This window comes from Rattus norvegicus, chromosome 1 (genome assembly GCF_036323735.1).
Source record: "Rattus norvegicus strain BN/NHsdMcwi chromosome 1, GRCr8, whole genome shotgun sequence".
NCBI lineage: Eukaryota > Metazoa > Chordata > Mammalia > Rodentia > Muridae > Rattus > Rattus norvegicus.
The window spans coordinates 183276092-183296184 of record NC_086019.1 but is presented as its reverse complement, the minus strand read 5'-3'; the positions used below and the strand labels follow the sequence as shown (position 1 = coordinate 183296184).

Sequence of the window (20093 nt, the reverse complement as noted above, 5' to 3'; positions counted from 1 at the left end):
ATTTTCGCTAGTTTGCACCTACTCAAAATTTCCCAGATAAAGAGATAAAAGAACAAAGAGTTCAAGAATCATCTAAGGACCTTTGATATTTGAGTCTTATACTGGTGAGTTTTATGTCAACTTGACACAAGCTGGAGTCACCGGGAGGTGGGAGCCTCAATTGAGAAATTGCCTCAGTATTAGGCTATAGGCAGGCCTGTAGGGCATTTTCTTAATTAGTGGTTAATGGAGGAAGGTTCAGCCCATTGTGGGTGGGGCCATCCAAGGGATGGAGGTCCTGTGTTCTATAAGAAAGACTGAGCAATACATAGATATCAAGCCAGTAAGGAGAACTCTTCAATGGCCTCTGCAGCAGCCTCTGCCTCCAGGTTTTTGCCAGTTTTAGTGCCTGTCCTAGCTTCCTTCAGTGATGAACAGTGATATGGAAGTGTAAGCTGAATAAACCCTTTCCTTCACAGCTTGCTCATGGTCAAGGTGTTTCATCATAGCAGTAACTAAGACAGGTCTGTGGTGTCATGAATAGGTTTGGCCTCTATAGATTCATGTGTTTGAATGCTTGGCCCACAGGGAGTGGCACTATTAGGTGGTGCGGCTTTATTGGAGGAGGTGTGACATTGTTGGAGGAAGTGTGTCAGTGTGGGCGTGGGCTTTGAGGTCTCCTATGCTCACACTCCAGTGTGGAATCCAGCCTTCTCCTGGTCGCCTTTGGATCAGGATGTAGAACTCTCAGCTCCTTCCCCAGCACCATCCGCCTGGAGGCTACCATGCTTTGTACCATAGTGATGATGGACTGAACCTGCAAGCCAGCCCCGATTAAATGTTGTCCTCTATAAGACGTGCCTTGATCATGGTGTCACTTCACAGCAGTAAAGCCCTAAGACAGAAGTTGGTACCAGGGACTGGGCTATTGCTGTGATAGTCTTGCCCATGCTTTTGCCCAGAGGGATGTGGATTTTAGGATTTTTTAAATTAGGAAATCAGTGGAATGTGTTAAGTGGGGATTCATGGGCCATCCTAGTGGGAACATGGAAGACAGTAGTAAGAAGGGTAATTTGAACTGTGGGACCTGGCTCAAGAGTTTTCAGAAGAGAAGAATGTTAGTATGTAGCCTAGAGACTGTTCTTGTCATATTGGGGAAGACTATGGCTGCTTTCTGCCCTTGTCTAAGAGTCTGAGGGTAAAATGAAGAGATTTAGATTAATTGCATTGACAAGGGAAATCTTGAAACATCCTAGCATAGACACTGACCTGTGGCTCACTCTTATGAAGAGTGTTTTGATCAAATGTAGCAAACAGAGAAAGGAAAAATATGAGATTTTTGGTTCAAGGGTTAAAGGAAGTGGTCTGGGTAGAGTTGGTGGGGCAGGAAGCAGCATTAGTATTAGTAAAGGATAGTGGGAGGTGACCAATCAGAGTCTCACTTTGGCATTCTGCATTGGCACTCATTCTGCAAACTTCTCTCCAAGTAACTAGGAAACCAATGTGCTCCCGTGGCCTGTGTTTGATTCCAGGCCTTGATGAATGGGAGTTGTTCTAGCTTCCCTTATATAATCAGTGTCCAGGGATCGAGGTTGCTCAAACAACCTTGTCTTTTGCTGTACGGCTGCTGCCAAGCTGTGTGCAGCGCCTGAGTGCTGCGAGCCCTGCGTGCTCCACGTTCCCCATCAGTGTAGGTTTGAGAGAAATCTATTTCCCCTGCTGCCCCCTGCAGGCGATCTATGGAACTGCTCTGGACACCTTTGCTGCTGCTGGCTGCTTGCCTCTCAGAGGTCCTTGGCTCACCAGAGATGGACACCGGCATCAACATTTCCCAGCCTTTGCACATCCTGGAGGATCATAACTTAATGGTGTTGACTCCTGCAGGCTTGACGCAGACACTGAATGAGACCCGCTTCCTAATGGTGATTTTCCGTGAGTATCTGGCTCTGGCAATGAAGGGTGTTGCCTGTCTCATTGATTTGGGGGACCACAGGGCTTCAATATACTATCAAATGCATAGGAAGCACAGAAGTACTGCAGGCACTCGGCTGGGCATTGGTCTGTCCCTGTAAGAAGGCAAAATTCTGCTCACTAATAGCTGTTCTGTCACAGTGGAAGGCTATCATCTTTTTTTCTTGAACTCTCTACTACTGAGATACACGCTCAGCTCCTGCTTTTACGGTCTTTAGTCACTCCATTAGCAACCAATACGAACACTTCAAAGTATGTCAACACTTCCCTTCACATGAGCAGAGATTATAGCCATCTGAAAGCGACACTCAATTAAAGTCATTAGGTTCCCATTGTTGATTCTGTCAATACACAATCGAATTCAAAATGAGTTTTTGAAAACTGGTAGGCCTTCTAAATTAACCTTTGGGAAAATCATTTTGGGGAAGGCTTATAAATGTTTTCCTCAAAGGTGGGCTTTTTATGCAGGAGAATTTTGAGATTGCAGCGGCTCTGTAATCCTTGGCCGGTCTCTCATCTTCTTCAGAACTTAGGGTCGATGCTTGGCAGAACCTTTCCTTCTCAGGTCTCAAGCTGTCTGTGTCTAAAACAAACTTCATTATTTTGGGTGTGGTTCTGATCACCTGTTTCTCATAACGTCATGTGCGTATGAATGACACCACCACACATCCAATGTCAAAGTCAGAAACCTCAGGGTCATCCTCCAATTTGCTGTAGCCTCATGTAGGGTGTATTTCTATACTCTACTGTTTCTGTACCCCAAACCCTGTGATCCCCAGTTCTCTCCACACCATCTGTCTCTGAAGGCCTCCTGCTCACCATTTCCTGCCTGAGACCTGAAGTAGGCTCCCCTATGGGTTCCTTGTGTGTTCCGTGTGTTCTCTGTAAAGCACCCAGAGAAGCTGGTTCTCAGAATGCAGCTCTAGTTGTCAGAATGGAATATTTTGGCTCCAGTCTCTGGGCTGTTTGTCCTGCGCTTGGTTCTGTAGTATCCTTGCTTCAGTTTTGACCTTGGACTGTGAGATTTAAGTTTGTGAGGAAGCTTTTACTCATTCCCATTTAGCCTGGGGAAGACTCTTTCCCAGTCTTCTTCTTAGCCTTCCTTCTGGTACATTTGCCAGATCATATCAAAAGTACTTCTAAACTTGCGTGTACTGTGGGCTAGAGAAGCAAACTCTACCCATGTCTATGCCTAGATCTGGCACTAGTGGAACATGGTAGGTCTTCACACATGTCAATTAAAGAATGAATGAATGAATGATATTTTCTTGAGATCTCATTTTCTCTGTGACAATTAACTTGAATGAGTCAAAGAAAGAGAGAAAGTCTATTTTTTTTTGGTAGAAAGTGACCAAGCAAAGATTTAGAAGTCATTGAATTAGGGCCTAAGGCAAAGGTGGCAGGAATGTGTCTTGGGGTCACAGTAGATACTGGTGGGGGTGATGATGAAGATGGCGATTGGGATTAGGATGATGGTGATACTTGGTGATGACGGAGGTAAAAATGGAGAGATGTTGATGGTGATAAATATAATGATGGCAATGGTGACAACTGCCCAGGCCGGCCTCGATTGACAACCCGACTTAGAATAGAGTTATCCATGGGGAGAAGCCTCAGTTGAGAAACTGCTCAGCTCATATTGGTCTGTGGCATGCCTCTGAGGTACTGTATTAATTATTAGTTAATATAGCAGTGTGAAAACCTCTGTGGAATGGATCGCCATTCCTTGGACAGGTGGTCCCTGGCAAGCTTGTAAGCAGCATTTCTCCCTGGTTTATGATTTGATTCCTGTTTGACTTCCTGCTCTGACTTCCCTCAGTGATGGATTATGACCTGGAACTATAAGGCACATAAATTGTTTTTCTCCCCGAGTTGCTTTTGGTTGGAGTGTTTTAGTATAGCCTAAATAAATAAATAAATAAAAATAGTAACTAATGCAGAATAGAGATTATCCTAAAGATAGTGATGGGTTGGGGTTGGTCCGGCCCTGCTCTGTGTTTAAATGCTAAATACTGGCCCCCAAGATCTGGTTGCCACCAACAAGCACATCCTCCCTTTCACCAAGTAATGCTTTGTAACCTTGCTCCCCAAGTTAATTGGTCAATAAAAGACCACCTATGATTGGGTGGGAGATAGAGGTAGGAGGGTTTTCAGTTACCTGGCTGGGAGTTGCAGATAAGGAAAGAAAAAGAAGAAAGGAGACAGAAGAGGAGGAAACCGCCATGGAAGGAGATGGACCGTGAGCATGTGGCCAGGAAAAACAGTAAGCAACGAGGGACATATGGCTGGGTTGTCAGTCAGAAAAGCTCCGAAACCTGTCCAATGTAGGTTTACAGCTTGTAAATAAAATGCCTGGATTGTGTGTCTCTTTATAAAAGCTAGCTACAATTTATAATTCCTTTTGCAGTGATGTTGATGGAAATGATGATAATGGTAATATGGTAGAGATTAAGATTTAGGAAATGGTGGTGGTGGTGGTGGTGGTGGTGGTGGTGGTGGTGGTGGTGGTGGTGGTGGTGGTGGAAATGACAATGATGTAGATAGCGATGTGGGTGATGATGGCAGTGATGGAGAAGCTGATGGTGACGATGGTTGTGGTGATGTAAAGGCATTGCTGATGATAGCTGTCATGGTTTTAACTTTGTCAGTGGTATTTTTTTGGGCATTTATCAAACACCTGCATTGCAAACACTGTACATCGGTCTCCATCTTACCCATGAAGCAAGTTTGAAAAAGGTTAGGGTCACGCAACCAACTGGTCTCGGTTTAAACCCATTCTTCCACCTAAACGGCTGTTCAATCTGTCCCATACCACTCCATTGACCTTCAGAAGATGTACGTATTTACTCATAAGTATTCACTGAAGGCTTGGAACGGCCCAGATGTATTCTCAGCACCGAGGAATGAGTGGTGAGCTACATATCCTTCCCAGAACTCACGGGCAGGAGAGGAGAGACAAACGCTTTAGAAGCAAAACCTGTGGTGTATCTTGTGGCTAAAAGTACTATGGAGAAGAGAAGGGGTGGGCGGGACAGAAGTCTGAGAGGCCTGTGCCCTTGGCAGCACAGTCTCCTCTACCTCCATTTCAGACAGCCCATGCGGTTCTGTGTGGAGTCTCTAAATGCTCTACCATTTGGCAATGATCCCAAGGCTTCTCCTGCCTGATCATATGCGCTCACACACTCAGCAAGCATGAGCCCAGCATGATGAGGTCTGCAGGGAAGCTGGGAGAGGCCACTGAGCAGAGCGACTGGCAAAGAGGCCAGAGCTTGCTGCTGGCGATAGATGGGTGTAATGAAGGTAACAATGGTGGCGGAGCAGATAGAAGAAGCATCGATCCGTGTGGGAGGCACGAAGTCTCTGCCGCCATCCTTGCTTGGGGAGTTTTATGACAGTGATCATTCACACTCAGGACCCAGCAGTGATGGGCAACCAGGCCAGTGCCAGCTGTCACAAGGCCCAGCCTCCAAGGCATTGCTTTATGAACATATATCTGTCAGATGTGGCCTTGGCACCCATCCCCAAGTGTGCCAGATGGACAGGAGGTTTGGAAAAGATAGAATGTTCTGGGTTGAAAGGGAAGCTGTTTTCCCCCAGTCCCGACTCAGATATCAGCCTCAGACATGTGGCAGTAGGTTTCTGCAGTCTGTCACTGTCATCAGGACGTTTACCATTTCATCTCCTCCCCCGCCAGCGTGGACATCCATGCCATGGCCAAGGTCAGTTCTCTGAGGCTGATTTTAGTAAAGAGCCCCTACCTCACTCGCTGCCCAGCTGTGTGAACAGTCAAGGACTCCAGAATATTAATATACTATAACAGAGTACAAAGTCCCTTTGGCTACCCCTTGGCAAGGTGGTGGGATCAGAGAGGGGAGTGAGAATCAAGTGTGCCCAGCTCCTCACACACTCCTCACCTGATTTTGGAGAGTTCCTAGTCACTGCAGGAGAGGCACAATGATTGCTTAGTTCCACGACATTCCACCAGATGGCGCAAATGAGCTATATCACTAGCCCTTAATTTCTGACCAAAGAAAAATTTACATCATTTAATAACAGTGGTAATTAAAATGCATTATGTCTTTATTATGCGATAGCCATTAATCTAGGTGTTTTTACATGCCTAGGGAAAGTTAAAAAATAGGAGCTCTGCAGCCAGCTTGAGTATGTCCTGGTATCAGGGCTTTGGGCAAGTATGTGGTTTTGTTGTACCTCAGTTTCCTCACCTATAAAATTGGAGGAGGATGACGACGACGACGATGATGGTGGTGGTGGTGGTGGTGGTGATGATGATAACATCTATCTAAGATTACTGAGAGGGGCAATAGTCTTAATACCTGTAAAACCCTTAGAAAATACTAAGCACCATGTCACTGTTAAATAATTTCACTTGATTCTAAAAATCTCCCAAATCATTCCTTTCTAAGATGCATTTGCCTCTTTGCCTGTAACATTTCTGAAACCTACTCCTTAGTTGTGAACACAGGGGCCAGGGGCTTCCAGGGCAAAGAGGACCGGAAAGGGAAGGGGAGAGAGAAGCCTAGTTTATCTTTACACTGCTTCTTTCAGACAATCCAACCTTAAAACAGTCCAGGAAGCTGGCCAAGGAGCTGGGCAAAGCTGCGGAGATCTTTGGGAAGGGCAAGAATGGCTTGGGCTTTGGCAAAGTGGACATCACCATGGAGACGGAGCTTAAGCAGGAGTTTGACATCACCCATGCCCCGGAGTTGAAGCTGTTTTATGAGGGCAACAGGTTAGAACCCATCAGCTGCAAAGGTAATGGTGACTGGAATTCAGGTGGTTGCATGCTCATGGGAAGCCATTGGCAGGTCAAGGCTGGATATGTGACATTCTGGTCCACATGCTTCCCAGTTGACCTGGGATCCTTATATTGTCACTCCCTGGAGCCATCTCCTTTTTCCTCGGTATCCAAACACAGGAAGTCACCATAGGTAGTGGGCATGGCTGGAGAGTGGCAACATTATTCCTACTTGTGATCCATTGGCTGGAATTCTGATCCATGATCCCACTGAAATGCAAGAAGGCTTAGACATATGGCTCAGCTCTATGTCTAGAAGGAAAATGGGACTTGGTGAGCATTCAGCCTTCCCACCACAAGACCTCAGCCAAGGAGGGGAACATGCGTTTTAGACTCCAGACCAGAGGTTCTTTCCAACTCTGCTCTTGTACTAGAGAATTTTGTCAGAGAAACACTTCTGGCCCAAAGAGGGAGTTGCCAGGGGCTGAGGACATAGCCTTGATAGTAAAGTGCTTGCCAAGGACTCAGGTTTGATCTCCAGGATCCCTATGGGAAAAAAAATGCAGGATTGGTGATGACTTCTTGTAATCCCAGAGCTGGGGAGGTGGAAATGGGCAGGTGGATAGGACTAGCAAGTCATCCAAGCTAGCTGACTTGGTAACCTTTAGACCAGTGAGAGGCCCCATTTGAAAAAAAAAGGGGGGTGAACACGGGACATGTATGGTTGACCTTTGAGCCTCTGAATACACACACACACACACACACACACACACACACACACACACATGCACACACAGACATGTACATTCACACACATAAACAATCAAGAAGAACCCAAGGGTACTGGAACAGAAGGTTGAGTGGGGTGTCTACCCAGTACTTTCTCTCCCACTGTCACTCATTGCTTTATTTGCTGACAAATTTATTCACAAACCCAGATACTGACACATTACCATGATGATGATGTCTGGAGAATTATATACTTTAGTGTGTGGCACAGATGATCCTGATTTTTAAGTATTAATAGATATGGGATGTATAAACAGATACTGGATAGGTTGGTGCAGCAGATGGATGGATGGACTCACTGCTGGGTGGAAGAATGAATGAATCTTACAAAACTGGGGAAGCCTGAAAGAGCTCAGCAGGATGGCACTGAGGTAGCTCAGTGGGTGAAGCCATTTGCTGGCAAGACTGAAACTGAGTTCCATTCCTGCAACCCTCGGGGTGGAAGAGGGCAGTCCATGCCTGTGAGTTGTTCTCTGACCTCCACAGGTAAGTTGTGGCACACATCCTTGAATAATTCATAAATGAGTGTAACAAAAGAACCAAGCCCATCTTCTAGAATGGCACCACGGTATATGCGTATATGCGTCGAACGGCAGAATCAGAAAACAGGCACTGCTGTTTACAGAGTTTGGCACTTCTGAAGCCTTCTAAGCAGGGAACACAAGAAAATCCCAGGAGCTAAATGAGCCACACAAAGGAGACAGTCCAACTCAAGAGATGAAGAAGAAGTAGGCAGTTTAGCTTTGAACAAACCTAATGGAATATTGCTGCAGGACCTGGAGAATTAGACTTTAGGAGCAAGGGAAATGCAAGCTCGTTGCAGTTCTCAGAATGCCCACAAGAGGGCGCAGGGAAGACACTGGGCAGGCTGGCTGGGAAAGGCACTTTGTGTAACAAACCAGGCAGGGTTTCAGTGCCCAACAGTCCAAATGAGGGGTAGTGTGTGGAACCAGAAAAGGTGACAAGAGGGATGGCATTTGATTGCTCGGGATGCTGAGGAATGATCCTCAGTAAGAGGCAACCATCTAAGCCAAGCAAGGGCCCTTGATGTCTTGGCCTCAGGGAGAACCATGAAGAATGAAGCAGGCCTGGTGTACTTTGTGCAAATACACACCTGCTCATGGCATAGCTCAGGTGCTGGCTTGCCCTTCCCTGTTGACGGACAACTGAGACCTGATTCCGTCAAGAGATGACAAGATGATTGTGTTGTAGCTTCTACACTCTATGTGAGGTTGGAGGAGAACGTACTCAAGGACTCCTTCGTCTTGGAGGTGGCAATGAGTTATTGAGACCACCTCTGCCATGCAGCAGGTTTCCCTCTCCTCTTCCAAGAAGTCTACCCTGACTGCTTAGGGCATGCAGCCTGCTTCTCAGCTGTGTTTCCACGGTATCTGTGCATTCTGATCAAGAGGTTACCTCACAAAATGCTATCTGCTTTGAAGCCACAAAGACAAGGGTGATCTAACCTCCATCCTTGGGTTCCTGCCTCTGCAGCCAAGTCCTCGCCTTTTGCCTCAGGAGCAACCAATGCCTCTTGCCTAGCCTCAGTTTCCTGATCTTAAAATGAGGCATGTGAAATCTCTACCACCCCGGGCTGCTCGGAAGGCGGGGCTATGCTTGCAAGGCACAGGGCCTGGTGGGGCCAGCACTGGCTTCTGGGTGCTTTGTATGCCTCTCAACAGCCCAGCCCAGCAGTGACTTTTACAGCTGGTGCCCAGTAAAGTGTCACAACTTCTACACAGCATCCTAGGCTGGGGCTGGCAAAACGGCTCAGTAGGTAAAGGGGCTTGCTGCCAAGCCTGGCAACCCAAGTTTGATCCCTGAAACCCACACATTGGGCTCCAACAAACTACCCTGACCTTCACACATACTCCTTGGTACCTGCACACTGGCACACATAAATAAATACATTGAAATATTGAACGCTTTTTTTTTAACAAAGGCAATGCTCAGGCTAGTTAGCAGTAAAGTCAGGGAAGACTTCTGGAAAGGGATGAGTAGTAGATATTTGAGCCTTATGAGGCAGAAAATCTGTCATAACTACCCACTCTGCTGTACACTATGTGAACAGGCATGGTTGTATTTCAATAAAGTTTTATTTATAAAATCAAACAGCAGGCCATATTTGGCTCAAGGGCTAAGTTTGTTGAATGGTGATCTCCATGGTGCTTTATATTAAATAAATGGAAATGTTTATTATTAAGTATTAATTTCAGAACAATTATGTTCTGAATAGTTAAGTTTGAACAAAATGAAATAACAAGAGCCCAGTTCAGGAAGGCACACACCCGAAGACAACACATTAAATTTTGAGCTTACTCCTCTGCCTCTCAATGTTACTTCCCAAGCACAGAAAGGGGAAACGGGATGCTAGGATAGCCCACTCTTTGAATAGGATGTGCTTAGACTGTGAGTACTTGAGAAAAGCTACAGACCTTGGCTTACATTTGCTCACTCTAGACAGAATGAATAATACCTACTTGATAGGACTTCCTGGAGTTCCAAGAGGAGACATTGCTCTGCGCACCACCTGCACTGGGATTATTATGACCATTGGTGGGATGTGGTCCTTGCTGGGTCAAAGCTCAGTCCTCCAGTATGCAAGGACTGGTGGTGAGAGACTTGGCTGTGTCTACCTCCCCGCAGGAAGGAGACTCAAATGGCCTCTGGGGCCTCTATTAGTTGATGCAGTCACAGCTTGTGCTTGGAAATATGCAGCCAAGCTCTGGCCCTGTCAATCATTGACGCAGCATTCACACCTGAGTTACTAACACTGTGTCCTCTGGCACCGAGCCAGGAGCCAGGGGAGGCACAGTGTCTGGCAAGGGCAGTACCCAAGCTGCAGGCACTTGGGAATAAGATGCTCCAAGAACCCGAACTTTCCAGGCTCCAGAGCACCAGACAGAGAAGAGGAGAAGCAACTCCCAGGAGAAGAGGCCTGGGCGCAACTCTTCTCAAGCTGGCTTTCCTGGTGGTCCACTTCCTTTGCTCCCTCATTGTATAGTGATTTTGTTTTCTCTTTGTTTTTCTTTCTTTTTTCTTTTGAGCACTAACTGTGCCTGGAAGCGCACAAGTTTACTCCAAATCGTGACAACAGTTTCAGAAAGTGATACACTTACAGAAATCATAAGAAAATATCCAGGGCTGGGGAGGGGGTGGTAAGACAGAATGACTGGGGGCAGGGAGCACATGAACAAGGAAACCATCAGTGCAGGGAAGAATTGAGGCTGCAGCCATGGGCCTGCTGACCTGATGGTTAAGCTCATTTGAAGGCTTTCTTGGTGATCTCTTCTGTGTGTGCATGCTGCTTTGCCTTGTTTGAGATGGGGTCACTCTGTAGCCCAGGTTGGCCTGGGGCTTGAGGCTCCTCCTCCTTCAGTCCTGAGAGTTAGGGTTATAGGCATGAGGCCTTGTTGTCAATCTTAATTGTGTCTACCAAAGCTGACCATTCCATCTTCTGTGCCCAGAAATCCTGACGGAAGCTAGTCATTGTGCTCTGGGTTAACATACCCTAGGATTCCAGCTATAGAGAGCAAGGGACAGGGAAAGAGATTCGTGATGTTAGAGGTGAGGAACACGAGGACTCTGGAGTGGGAGGCTTCCATGGAGCTTGTCTTCCTCAACATACTAAGACCCTGAAAGGCTGGCCAGGACCACACCCCACACCCCATTTCTTTATCTGAGTAGCAGTTACATGCACATGTCTATTTGTAAAAAGTCATTAAATATACATTATCATGCACTTCTGCTTGGAACAGTGTTAATTACGGTTTTCCTACAGTTCTAATGCTCTGAGGATGGAGGTTCTCAACCTGGGGGGGTCTTGACCCCTTTGGGGATTGAATGACCTTTTCACAGTGGTTACATATCAGATATCCTGCATATCAGATATTTACATTATAATTCAAAACATTAGCAAAATTACCACCATGAAGTAAGAATGAAAATAATTGCATGGTTGAGGGGAGGGGTCGCCACAACATGAGGAACTGTATTAGAGGGTCAAGGCAGCATCAGTAAGGCTGAGAACCACTGTCTTCAGAATTGTGGTGCTTCCTGTTGTCTTTTTGACTGGATCTAGAATCCCCTGGCAGATGGGGCTCTGGGCACAGCTGTGGAGGATTAGCTTTATTGGGCTAATTGATGTGGGAAGACTCACGCTAACTGAGGGCGGGCCTTCCCCAGACAGGTACTAGAGGATGAGAACTGGAGCAAGTGAGCTGAGCATGATACTCACTGCTCTCTGTGTTTTGATGTCACATGACCTGCTGCTTCCAGGCTTCTGCCCACCACCTTGACTTCTCTGCTGTGATGGGCTGTGCTTCGACCTATGAGCCAGAGCGAGCGCTTTTCCCTTCCGTTGCTTTTGCCAGACAGTTTGTTTGTTTGTTTGTTTGTTTGTTTGTCTTTGCTTTTAATCATAGCAGCTAAAACGTAACTAAGATATTGGAAGTCTCTTTCAGTTGCCTCTGCGATTCTGGATGAACTGCTCAGTCTTTATGAGGCAACTTGTCCTGCTTCGGGGCCTTTGCACGAGTGTTGTGCTCTAACTTGGAGGCTATCCTTTTCTTAATGCTTCCTGCTTACCTCCTGGCCATTTTTCAGATTTTAGCTCCTATGTCATTGTCCCTACCAAACTTTTTTTGATCTTGGCTTCCAGGTCAGATATTTTTGCCACAAGTTCATATAACTTTGCTCCAAATATTTCCTTTGGGTATGATTATACACTTGTTTGTGCAATTAGCTGACTATTGTCTTCCTCAACATATAGGAGCTTCAAAAGCTGTGGTAATTTGTTTCTTTTCTACTCACAACATCTGCAAGACTTAAGTATTGCACCTTAATGCAATGAGGGGAAATCAATACACATATGTCCAGTAAATGAATAGTTAAAGGAATTACCAAGTCACAAATGATGGTTTGGCTGCATTTTGAAGCGATTCAAAACAGATCCTCTTGTGTTCAAAAATTATTTAAAGATTTCTCCATAACCCTATACCAGACACTACCATAAACAAGAACTTACCCCATTTTTTTGTCTTGTGAAACTGATGTTTCTAGGAAAGGCACATCTGACTGTACACAGCCATGTGTCCATTCTGGTATACCATATGTTTTCCCAGATTTGGAATATGTGTCCTCACTCTAGAGGCTAGGAATTCTGTGCTTGGCTCTCCCATGTGGCAGTTGAATGATAGAAGCCGGGGTTCTGGAACCTTCCAGGATATTTAGATCTCACTGAGAACATTAGAATCATAGATGCAGAAACTGGATGTTCCCCGAATTTTCAGAAACATGTGACCTTTTGACTTATATCTTAAGAAAACAAATTCCTTTTTCTATCACCTTAGAGAGGACTGAAGATGCTTCCTCCAGGGTTAGATTCTTAGGTGAGCTGACGAACTGGCTGTTGGCAAACTGAACCTTGTTTTCCTCATCTGCAAAATGGGAATAGAGTTGTTGTGAAGCTTTAATATAAGTACGAAATTCAGTACAGGGTCCGGGCTGTGGGGAGAAGTTAGGAACAGTCAGCTGTGGTCGATAGACTCATGTCTTGCAATTCTGGAGGAAAAAAAAAAAAGAAAACTGCGATACCGTCTTTAGCCTGCAAAGGGTGGGATTCAAGACATGAAGTTTCTGTTCATTGAATTCCGGAAAGTTCTGATGGTACTCATTTCATTGTCTCTCTTCAGATGTGGTTGAATCAACAGCTTTGGTTGTTTGGTTGAGAAGACAAATTAGCAAGAAAGCCCTTTTGTTCAACAACAGCAACGAAGTGGCCGATTTTGTGAAATCCAGGCCCCTGGTCATCGTTGGCTTCTTCCAGGTACTGGGGTAGAGAGCTGTAGGTCATTTCTGAGTGGTGTGGGGAGGGAAGGAGGGTTTCTAACTTGGATAGGAGCTTTGCCCAATTTCTCCATCCACTGAACTGGTGTTTCCAAGAAGCTCCTGGTTCAAACGAAGAAAGAGAACACAAAAGTTGAAATGTTAGAAGTTAGAGAATGGGGAAAAAAATGGAGAGAGTAGGAGTAAATTGGCATTCCTATTTAGTTGGTTTTAACAGTGGAACTGATCTCTGGGGTATCTATGTAGCATGTCGGAGACTAAGAGGATGACTTTGTTTTCCAGCTTGAGGATGATTTTAACTATGATTCTAACAGTGCCTGTAACTATGCGTAGGCTTAGCCGGTCTCTAGGGATCAATCCCCATCCAGATGCAGTAGGGAAGATGCTTGGAAAAACACACAAAGAATTTAAATGTCACTATGAATTGTATTATGGTCACTTTCTATTGCTCTTTATTCTTTACAGTTATAAATATTACCAAGTATGTTTGCTTGTAGAAAACGAGTTTTTCATGTGCCTTAACTGATTTACTTTGGATTGACAATTCTTCATCTCTCAATAACATCCATCTTTGCTATCATGTTCACATGAGGAGAGTGCATAGCTCTTCCCTTTCTGCTCCCCCAAGAGTATTCTTGCCCCAAATATTCCTTCATGCTGAATGCTGAATCCCCAAGGCCAACAGGGCAGCTGCATCCCAATACCAGTTCACATTTGCTGTTCTGTACAGTCAAATCAAATCGCTTCTTCTGAAAGTGCTTCAGGAATTAATTTTAAAAAATTCTCAGTTCATGGGTTAGAACAACTTTTAATAAAAGGAAAAGTGAAGATATCCAGTTATCACCTTTGATCTCTGAGAATTCGCTGTGTGTGGTTCAGTCATAGTCAGAGAAACATTCTGGATGGGAAACATGCATAAAAGGAGACAGACCACCCAGCAAAACCCCAACACTTAGAAAATCAAAGGCATAGATGGAGTATTCTTTCCTATCTTCCCCTCAAGCCAGGCACTGTTGCTTCTCCAGAGAATCATGGAATGGTCTTTCCCAAACAGGATTTAGAGGAAGAAGTGGCAGAATTGTTTTATGACACCATCAAGGACTTTCCAGAACTAACGTTTGGAGCAATACAAATAAAAAATTCATTTGGGCGATTCCACGTGATCCTTGACAGCGTCCTTGTATTTAAAAAGGTAGGTCTTGGCCCTATTGATTGTGAGGGCTCTTTCACTTCATACTAAGGAATAGCACTTGGGGACAAGCTCTGGTTCTATTAACTATGACCTAAGTGTCACTGGTTAGTTGACTTGTGAGAAATCTGTTTTCCTGGTCCCCTGACTTCCCAACTTCTCTGCCTTTGCCAATATCTGCCATACATAGAATTTGGGGAGTTCCTTCACAAACCCTATTAAACTGTTGTTACCTGTAGTCTGTCTACACATCTAAGTTCTGCAAAGTAAACCAATTATAAAACCAAAGGCTTTAGCAGTTGTGGAAAATACATTTCAGGTGTTTTTTTTATTTACTAATGATAAATACCTTTATTAAGTACTTGGATTCTTTATTAGACCTATGGGCAGAAAGTGGTATATTTTATTTATCTACCAATTATAGTAATTTAATTTTGAAATTATAATTACATAATCTATCCCTTTCCTTTCCTCCCTCTAACTATCCTATATACTCTTGCTCTTTCTCTAATTCATGTTCTCTTTTTACTTAGTTATTATATACATGCACAAATAACACACACACACACACACACACACACACACACACACACACACACACAAAACTAAATGCATAGATACAACGTTCTCAGTCCGTATAATTTATAGAAAGGTCTATGTTAAACTGACAAACATTGAACACTAGGGTTAGACTAGTTATAAATCCTGACTTCAGGGTTGGGGTATGATTCAATGGTAGAGTACATGCTCGTACATTTGAAGCTCAAGGTTCCAACTAGATAACTAACTCCAGAGTCTGTCTGTAACCTAGTAGTTTTGGATAGGTTATTTCATTTCTCTGTGCCACAATTCCCTCATGTGGAAAGTGTGAGGGGTATGAATACAACAAAGAAAAAGAAGGAAGGGAAAGGGAAAAAGTGGGAGACCAATATTAGCACCTTCCAACATCACCAATTGTTTGGAAATCCTACAAGGCTAAGAGAACTAACACATACACCTTGTTCGGGACGGTAGCTAGCACAACTAGAGCTCTCCGATTAGAATTATGGGACTGCTGCTATGACAGCAAAGAGCTGGAACTTTTTTACATCTTAGGACTATAACACACTGAAGCAAGAAAACAAAGACAAAAATCAAGTTTGTGTTCTAAAACCATCAGGATGGCTGGTGTCAGGGGCAGGGGTGGGGAAGCTGGAAGGAAGCAGAGGAGAGGTGGAGAGGTCAGTGTGGAAAGCATTTCAAGAGTCTAGGGGAGAGGTTTGTACCAAGTTCTGGCTGGTGGGGGTGAAGACTGCTCACAGACTGTAAGTAACCACATTACCCCTATGTTTATCCAAATCCTTCTGGGAAGCAGTTACATAGCAGGATTAGGTATTCCAACTATTCATTAGGAAAAACACATAGCGGGGAGGAACTCAGAGAGCCATCAGATCACAATGAAGGTGGGACCCTTTGGAGAAGAAGTCTCAGAGATGGGGCTTTAACCACAGGAAGTTGATCGGAGGTGCCTCTTGGGGAAGTCTTGGATCTTCCAGTTCTGGGTTTGCCTTTGTATCCCTGAAACCTTCAGCCACTCTTTGGTGGCAATGTGGCACGGTACTCAGCCTTAATGCAAGTATTTTGGTGGATTTCAGAGCATAGCAGCTGGGACTGCCAGTCCATCACATTTGCTATCTCACATACAGACTGATTTGCTCAATGTTCATAGTTATTAAGTATTTGGGTTATGTACTATTCCTGCCAATATCCTCAATGTTTTACTCTCATGCTGGGGTGGGATGTACTATTTACATCTGTTAGGTGTATATACAATGGAAGTTATTGCCATCTAACATGCCTTTCCCCTGGCTCAAGGGGAGAGTTGTGAAACGTCAAGAGCTTATTAACGACAGTACAAACAAAGACTATCTCAATCAAGTCATAAAGCAACAGCTCACGGGTTTTGTGATTGAATTCAACCCTGAGGTCAGTGGCAAAGGGGTCCAGAAGAACAGCGGGTACCCTTGCGTGTGTCCTTTGAATGACACGTTTTCTTTGCAATTTCAGAATAAGGACCTGATTTATGAGATGAACATCTTAAATCACATGTTGCTCTTTATCTCCAAAAACTCAGAGCCATACAGCACCATAATCCGGCATTACAGACAAATTTCAAAGGAATTCCAGAACAAGGTTTGTAGCCCAGCTCATTGTTGAAAGCTCTTTAATGGCGCAGAGGAACCCCAGCACACTCTTGAGTATAGTTGTCTTTTCTACTCACTATACATTAATTTGGAAATTATGTGCACATAATTTGTGTATGTAGTTCACAATTTACATATCAATGCTACATAATGTTTACTCTTTCAGATGAGTCTGTTCCATTCTTCCTTTGTGGGGAGCCAAGCCTATGGTCTTTCATTCATCTTAGTAAATATGCTCAAGGTGTTCTTTTCAGGTCTATGTTCTACAGAGACTCTGACTTCAATGTAGAAAATACACACTCAAATCAATGAGCTAAAGTACATTTCCTGGTGCTTGTAACTTCTCTCAGCAGCACCAGTGGAAAGAAATCACCTCTTATCCCTATGTCTGTGTGTGTGACTTACTGCATCTGGACTATGAAAGATTTTTTGGTTTTGTTTTTTTTTTGTTTTGTTTTTTTCATTTACAGTAATTCTGAAATTAAATGATAATGTTGAAACATAAAAACAGAGCAAAGACACTGAAGTACAAACACGCTAGTTTTCAGAAAGATGCTTCCAATAACAGATACCTCTCACAAGTATTAATCTATTTCATTTCTCAGCTTTATACTTTCAGATATTTAATGTGACTGTGGCCTGATGACTTCTCATGAGCTATAATAGTCAATACTTAGCTATGTTTATTTTTTTTTAAAAAAATTACTATTAGCGTGTAGGTATGTGTGCACATGGGGATATGTATCCCACAGTATGTGTGTGGATATCAGGGGACAGCCGTGAGGAATCTGTTCTCTCTTTTTAGGATGCAGATCTTGGAAACTGAACTCCAGTGCAGCAGACGGTTTTACCTGCTGAGCTGTCTTGCTGACCTTGAACTGTATTTCCTTTTTTTTTTTTTTTATTTTGTTTTGCCTTAATCCTTTAATGTAGCTGGAATTTTATCTTGGAACAGATCAGGAGAGGGAACTCTAAATTCATGTTGCCACAATTTGGGGAGAGCATCCCCAAATGTCATTACTGAGCTACAGATAACGGGTTTGACTAATATTGTCCCACCAAACCTCACCACTTTACTGCCTACTACAGTATCCGGGGTGTAGAAATAACTGATACTTATTGGATGTGTTCAAAATAGTTTAACAGTCTGTTCTAGTTTGTTATTTTTGTTTTGTTTTGTTTTATAGTTTCCATAGAGCCCAGAAGACTGGTGCATTGTCTCTTGTGGGCAAACCTTTGGATGGATGAATGACCTGAGAGTAGGTGACAGCAGGTGTCTGTGAAAACCTCTAACTCATCTCCTTGCATCCATTCTCACTTATTCTCTGCAACTAATTGTTTGCACATTCCTCTCCTCAAAACTCTCCGGCTTGATACTGTCTTTATTCTCCTCAAACCAGACCTAAGTTTCCTACTAGACTTCTGATCTCCACTTTCACTTTCATAGCGTCCGATTTCATCCCCCACGATGCTCTCCGTCACGGTGCTGGTGTCTCACTTTCCTTTCCTTTCCAGAACATTTTGATTTCCATGTTCTTTTTTCTACTAGAGATTTTCTTCTCTCGTGTCGCGTTTCTAATTGATGAACCGATAGTCCCTGTACTGTTTGCTAAAATGGATTTTTCTCCTGGCACGCTGACTTCTCTGAGCTCGAGCCCATGTCTTAGCTCATCTGCATGGTTTCTTTGCCCCATCACTCTGTTGTGTTTTCTAATCCTCACTTGTCATTACCTAAATGTGTTTCTCATCCATGTCCTCCACTAGAATGTAAGTTTCACAGAGCAGAGATTCCGTCTTCCACGTAGATTTTTGAATATGTACTCGGCACTCTATGAACATTTATTGTGTGAATGTATGAATAAATGGGTTACGGGTTTCCTTCATAGAGTAAGTTTGAATTGACACGTGGGAAACATTTTCCACTTGCCATTCAGTAAACCGGGCCTTTGCCCACCTTCTAAACTCTCTAAGCAACTCTCTAAAGCAAGTATGATCAGGCTTAGCATTTTCCAGAGGAGGGAGCCAAGGCATGAAACAAGGATAAACAGAAAAGACATGCTAAGTTCCTAAAGCTGTGTGGCTTATGCACAGCATAAAAACTATGCTGAGGAGGCTGCCTGTCTGCTCGTGGGTATAGGAGTGAGTCTGCCTTGGGGTGCTCCCTAATCCTTGCTATTTGAGTTTCATTAGTTCCTAGCTTCTCAGTGGTTCCCTACCCTTGATCCGAAGGGTCCAGAGCTACAAGAAACTTTGCTTGACTTGGCAGATTCTTTTCGTCCTTGTGAATTCGGATGAACCTAAAAACAAACGCATCTTTGAGTACTTCCAGATCTCAAGAGTCAATGTCCCATCTGTTCAAATCCTGAACTTAAGCTCTGATGCCAGGTACAAAATGCCCACGGATAATATAACCTTTGAAAGCCTCAAGAAATTCTGCAATAGCTTCCTCAGCAGAACTGCCAAGGTAAGCCTGCTCTCAAGTGAGTCATGACTAGAACCTGAGCACCTCCTTACAGTCCTGTTGGGTTTTGTCCAGCTATAGGAAGAGACAGCACAGAGACCATTCCAAGGTTCAATGGGATACAGTCTCTTCATTTCTGCCTTGAATCACTGCATCTCGTGACTTCTTCTGAGGCTGGAGATATGCTGCCAGTTCTTCAGTCATAAAGAAAATTCCCAGGAGAAGTTCAGCTGTTCTAGAGAGCTGACTTGTCACCTGAAGGAGGTCTTCATCGTTACAGCCTCTTCTCAGAATATCCCCTTGAACCAGGGTCAGAGGAGAAGGGATGAAGCAAGTAGCATCCAGGAGTTAGCCTCAGAGCTTCAGAGACCCTTAGCTGGAGGCTGGAGAGGAGTAGTCCATGTTGCTGGAAGGGATATGTACAGGAACTTAACCCTAAGCACTCTTGCTGATGTCATAGTGGTTTTTTTACAAACCAAAACATCTTTGAGAGTAAACAGAGAATCCTTCAAACATGTTTTGGATAGTGACAGGCGTGATGACAGGGGTGTATGGAGAGCCTTCAGATAATGCAACATCTATGGGGACCTTACCTCTGGCTGCTTCCATCCCCTTCTGTCTGTTTCTATGGGGACCCTGTGTCCTCTGCAGCCTTCTCGGGGGAAGCTCTTCTCTGACTTACATGATCCTGAGGTCAGATGAAAAAGCTGGTGTCCTTCCTCATGCTTCCAAACCATTTCTCTATCATCTAAAATCCAATGTTCTTTGACTTTCATGCCTTTGGCATCAATTTCACCACTTCCGTCTTTTCTGTGTTGCTACCCTCTGGCCATCTCCCTTTCTCTAATGATGCAGACTTCTCAGGGCAGGCTACCTGCTTTACCATCCTTCCTAGACACTAACATCTGACACGCTTGT

The 20093-nt window shown here is 44.2% G+C and overlaps 1 protein-coding gene across 5 annotated transcripts in view; it reads left to right on the top strand.

Annotated features, from left to right (window-relative positions):
- Window positions 1–20093, top strand: part of Pdilt (protein disulfide isomerase-like, testis expressed) — a 294014-nt gene that overhangs the window by 266641 nt on the left and 7280 nt on the right. For 2 of the 5 annotated variants that reach the window (XM_063286384.1, NM_001013902.1), the window contains exons 2-8: window positions 1712–1911; window positions 6517–6723; window positions 13189–13322; window positions 14397–14534; window positions 16386–16496; window positions 16578–16703; window positions 18981–19178. In XM_063286384.1, the coding sequence (XP_063142454.1) occupies window positions 1719–1911; window positions 6517–6723; window positions 13189–13322; window positions 14397–14534; window positions 16386–16496; window positions 16578–16703; window positions 18981–19178 (1107 nt within the window). In that variant the 5' untranslated portion in view covers window positions 1712–1718. Of the gene's footprint in view, window positions 1–610; window positions 886–1711; window positions 1912–6516; window positions 6724–13188; window positions 13323–14396; window positions 14535–16385; window positions 16497–16577; window positions 16704–18980; window positions 19179–20093 lie in introns of those variants that run through there. The other 3 variants (XM_039107611.2, XM_039107614.2, XM_063286388.1) reach the window with 3 other exon arrangements.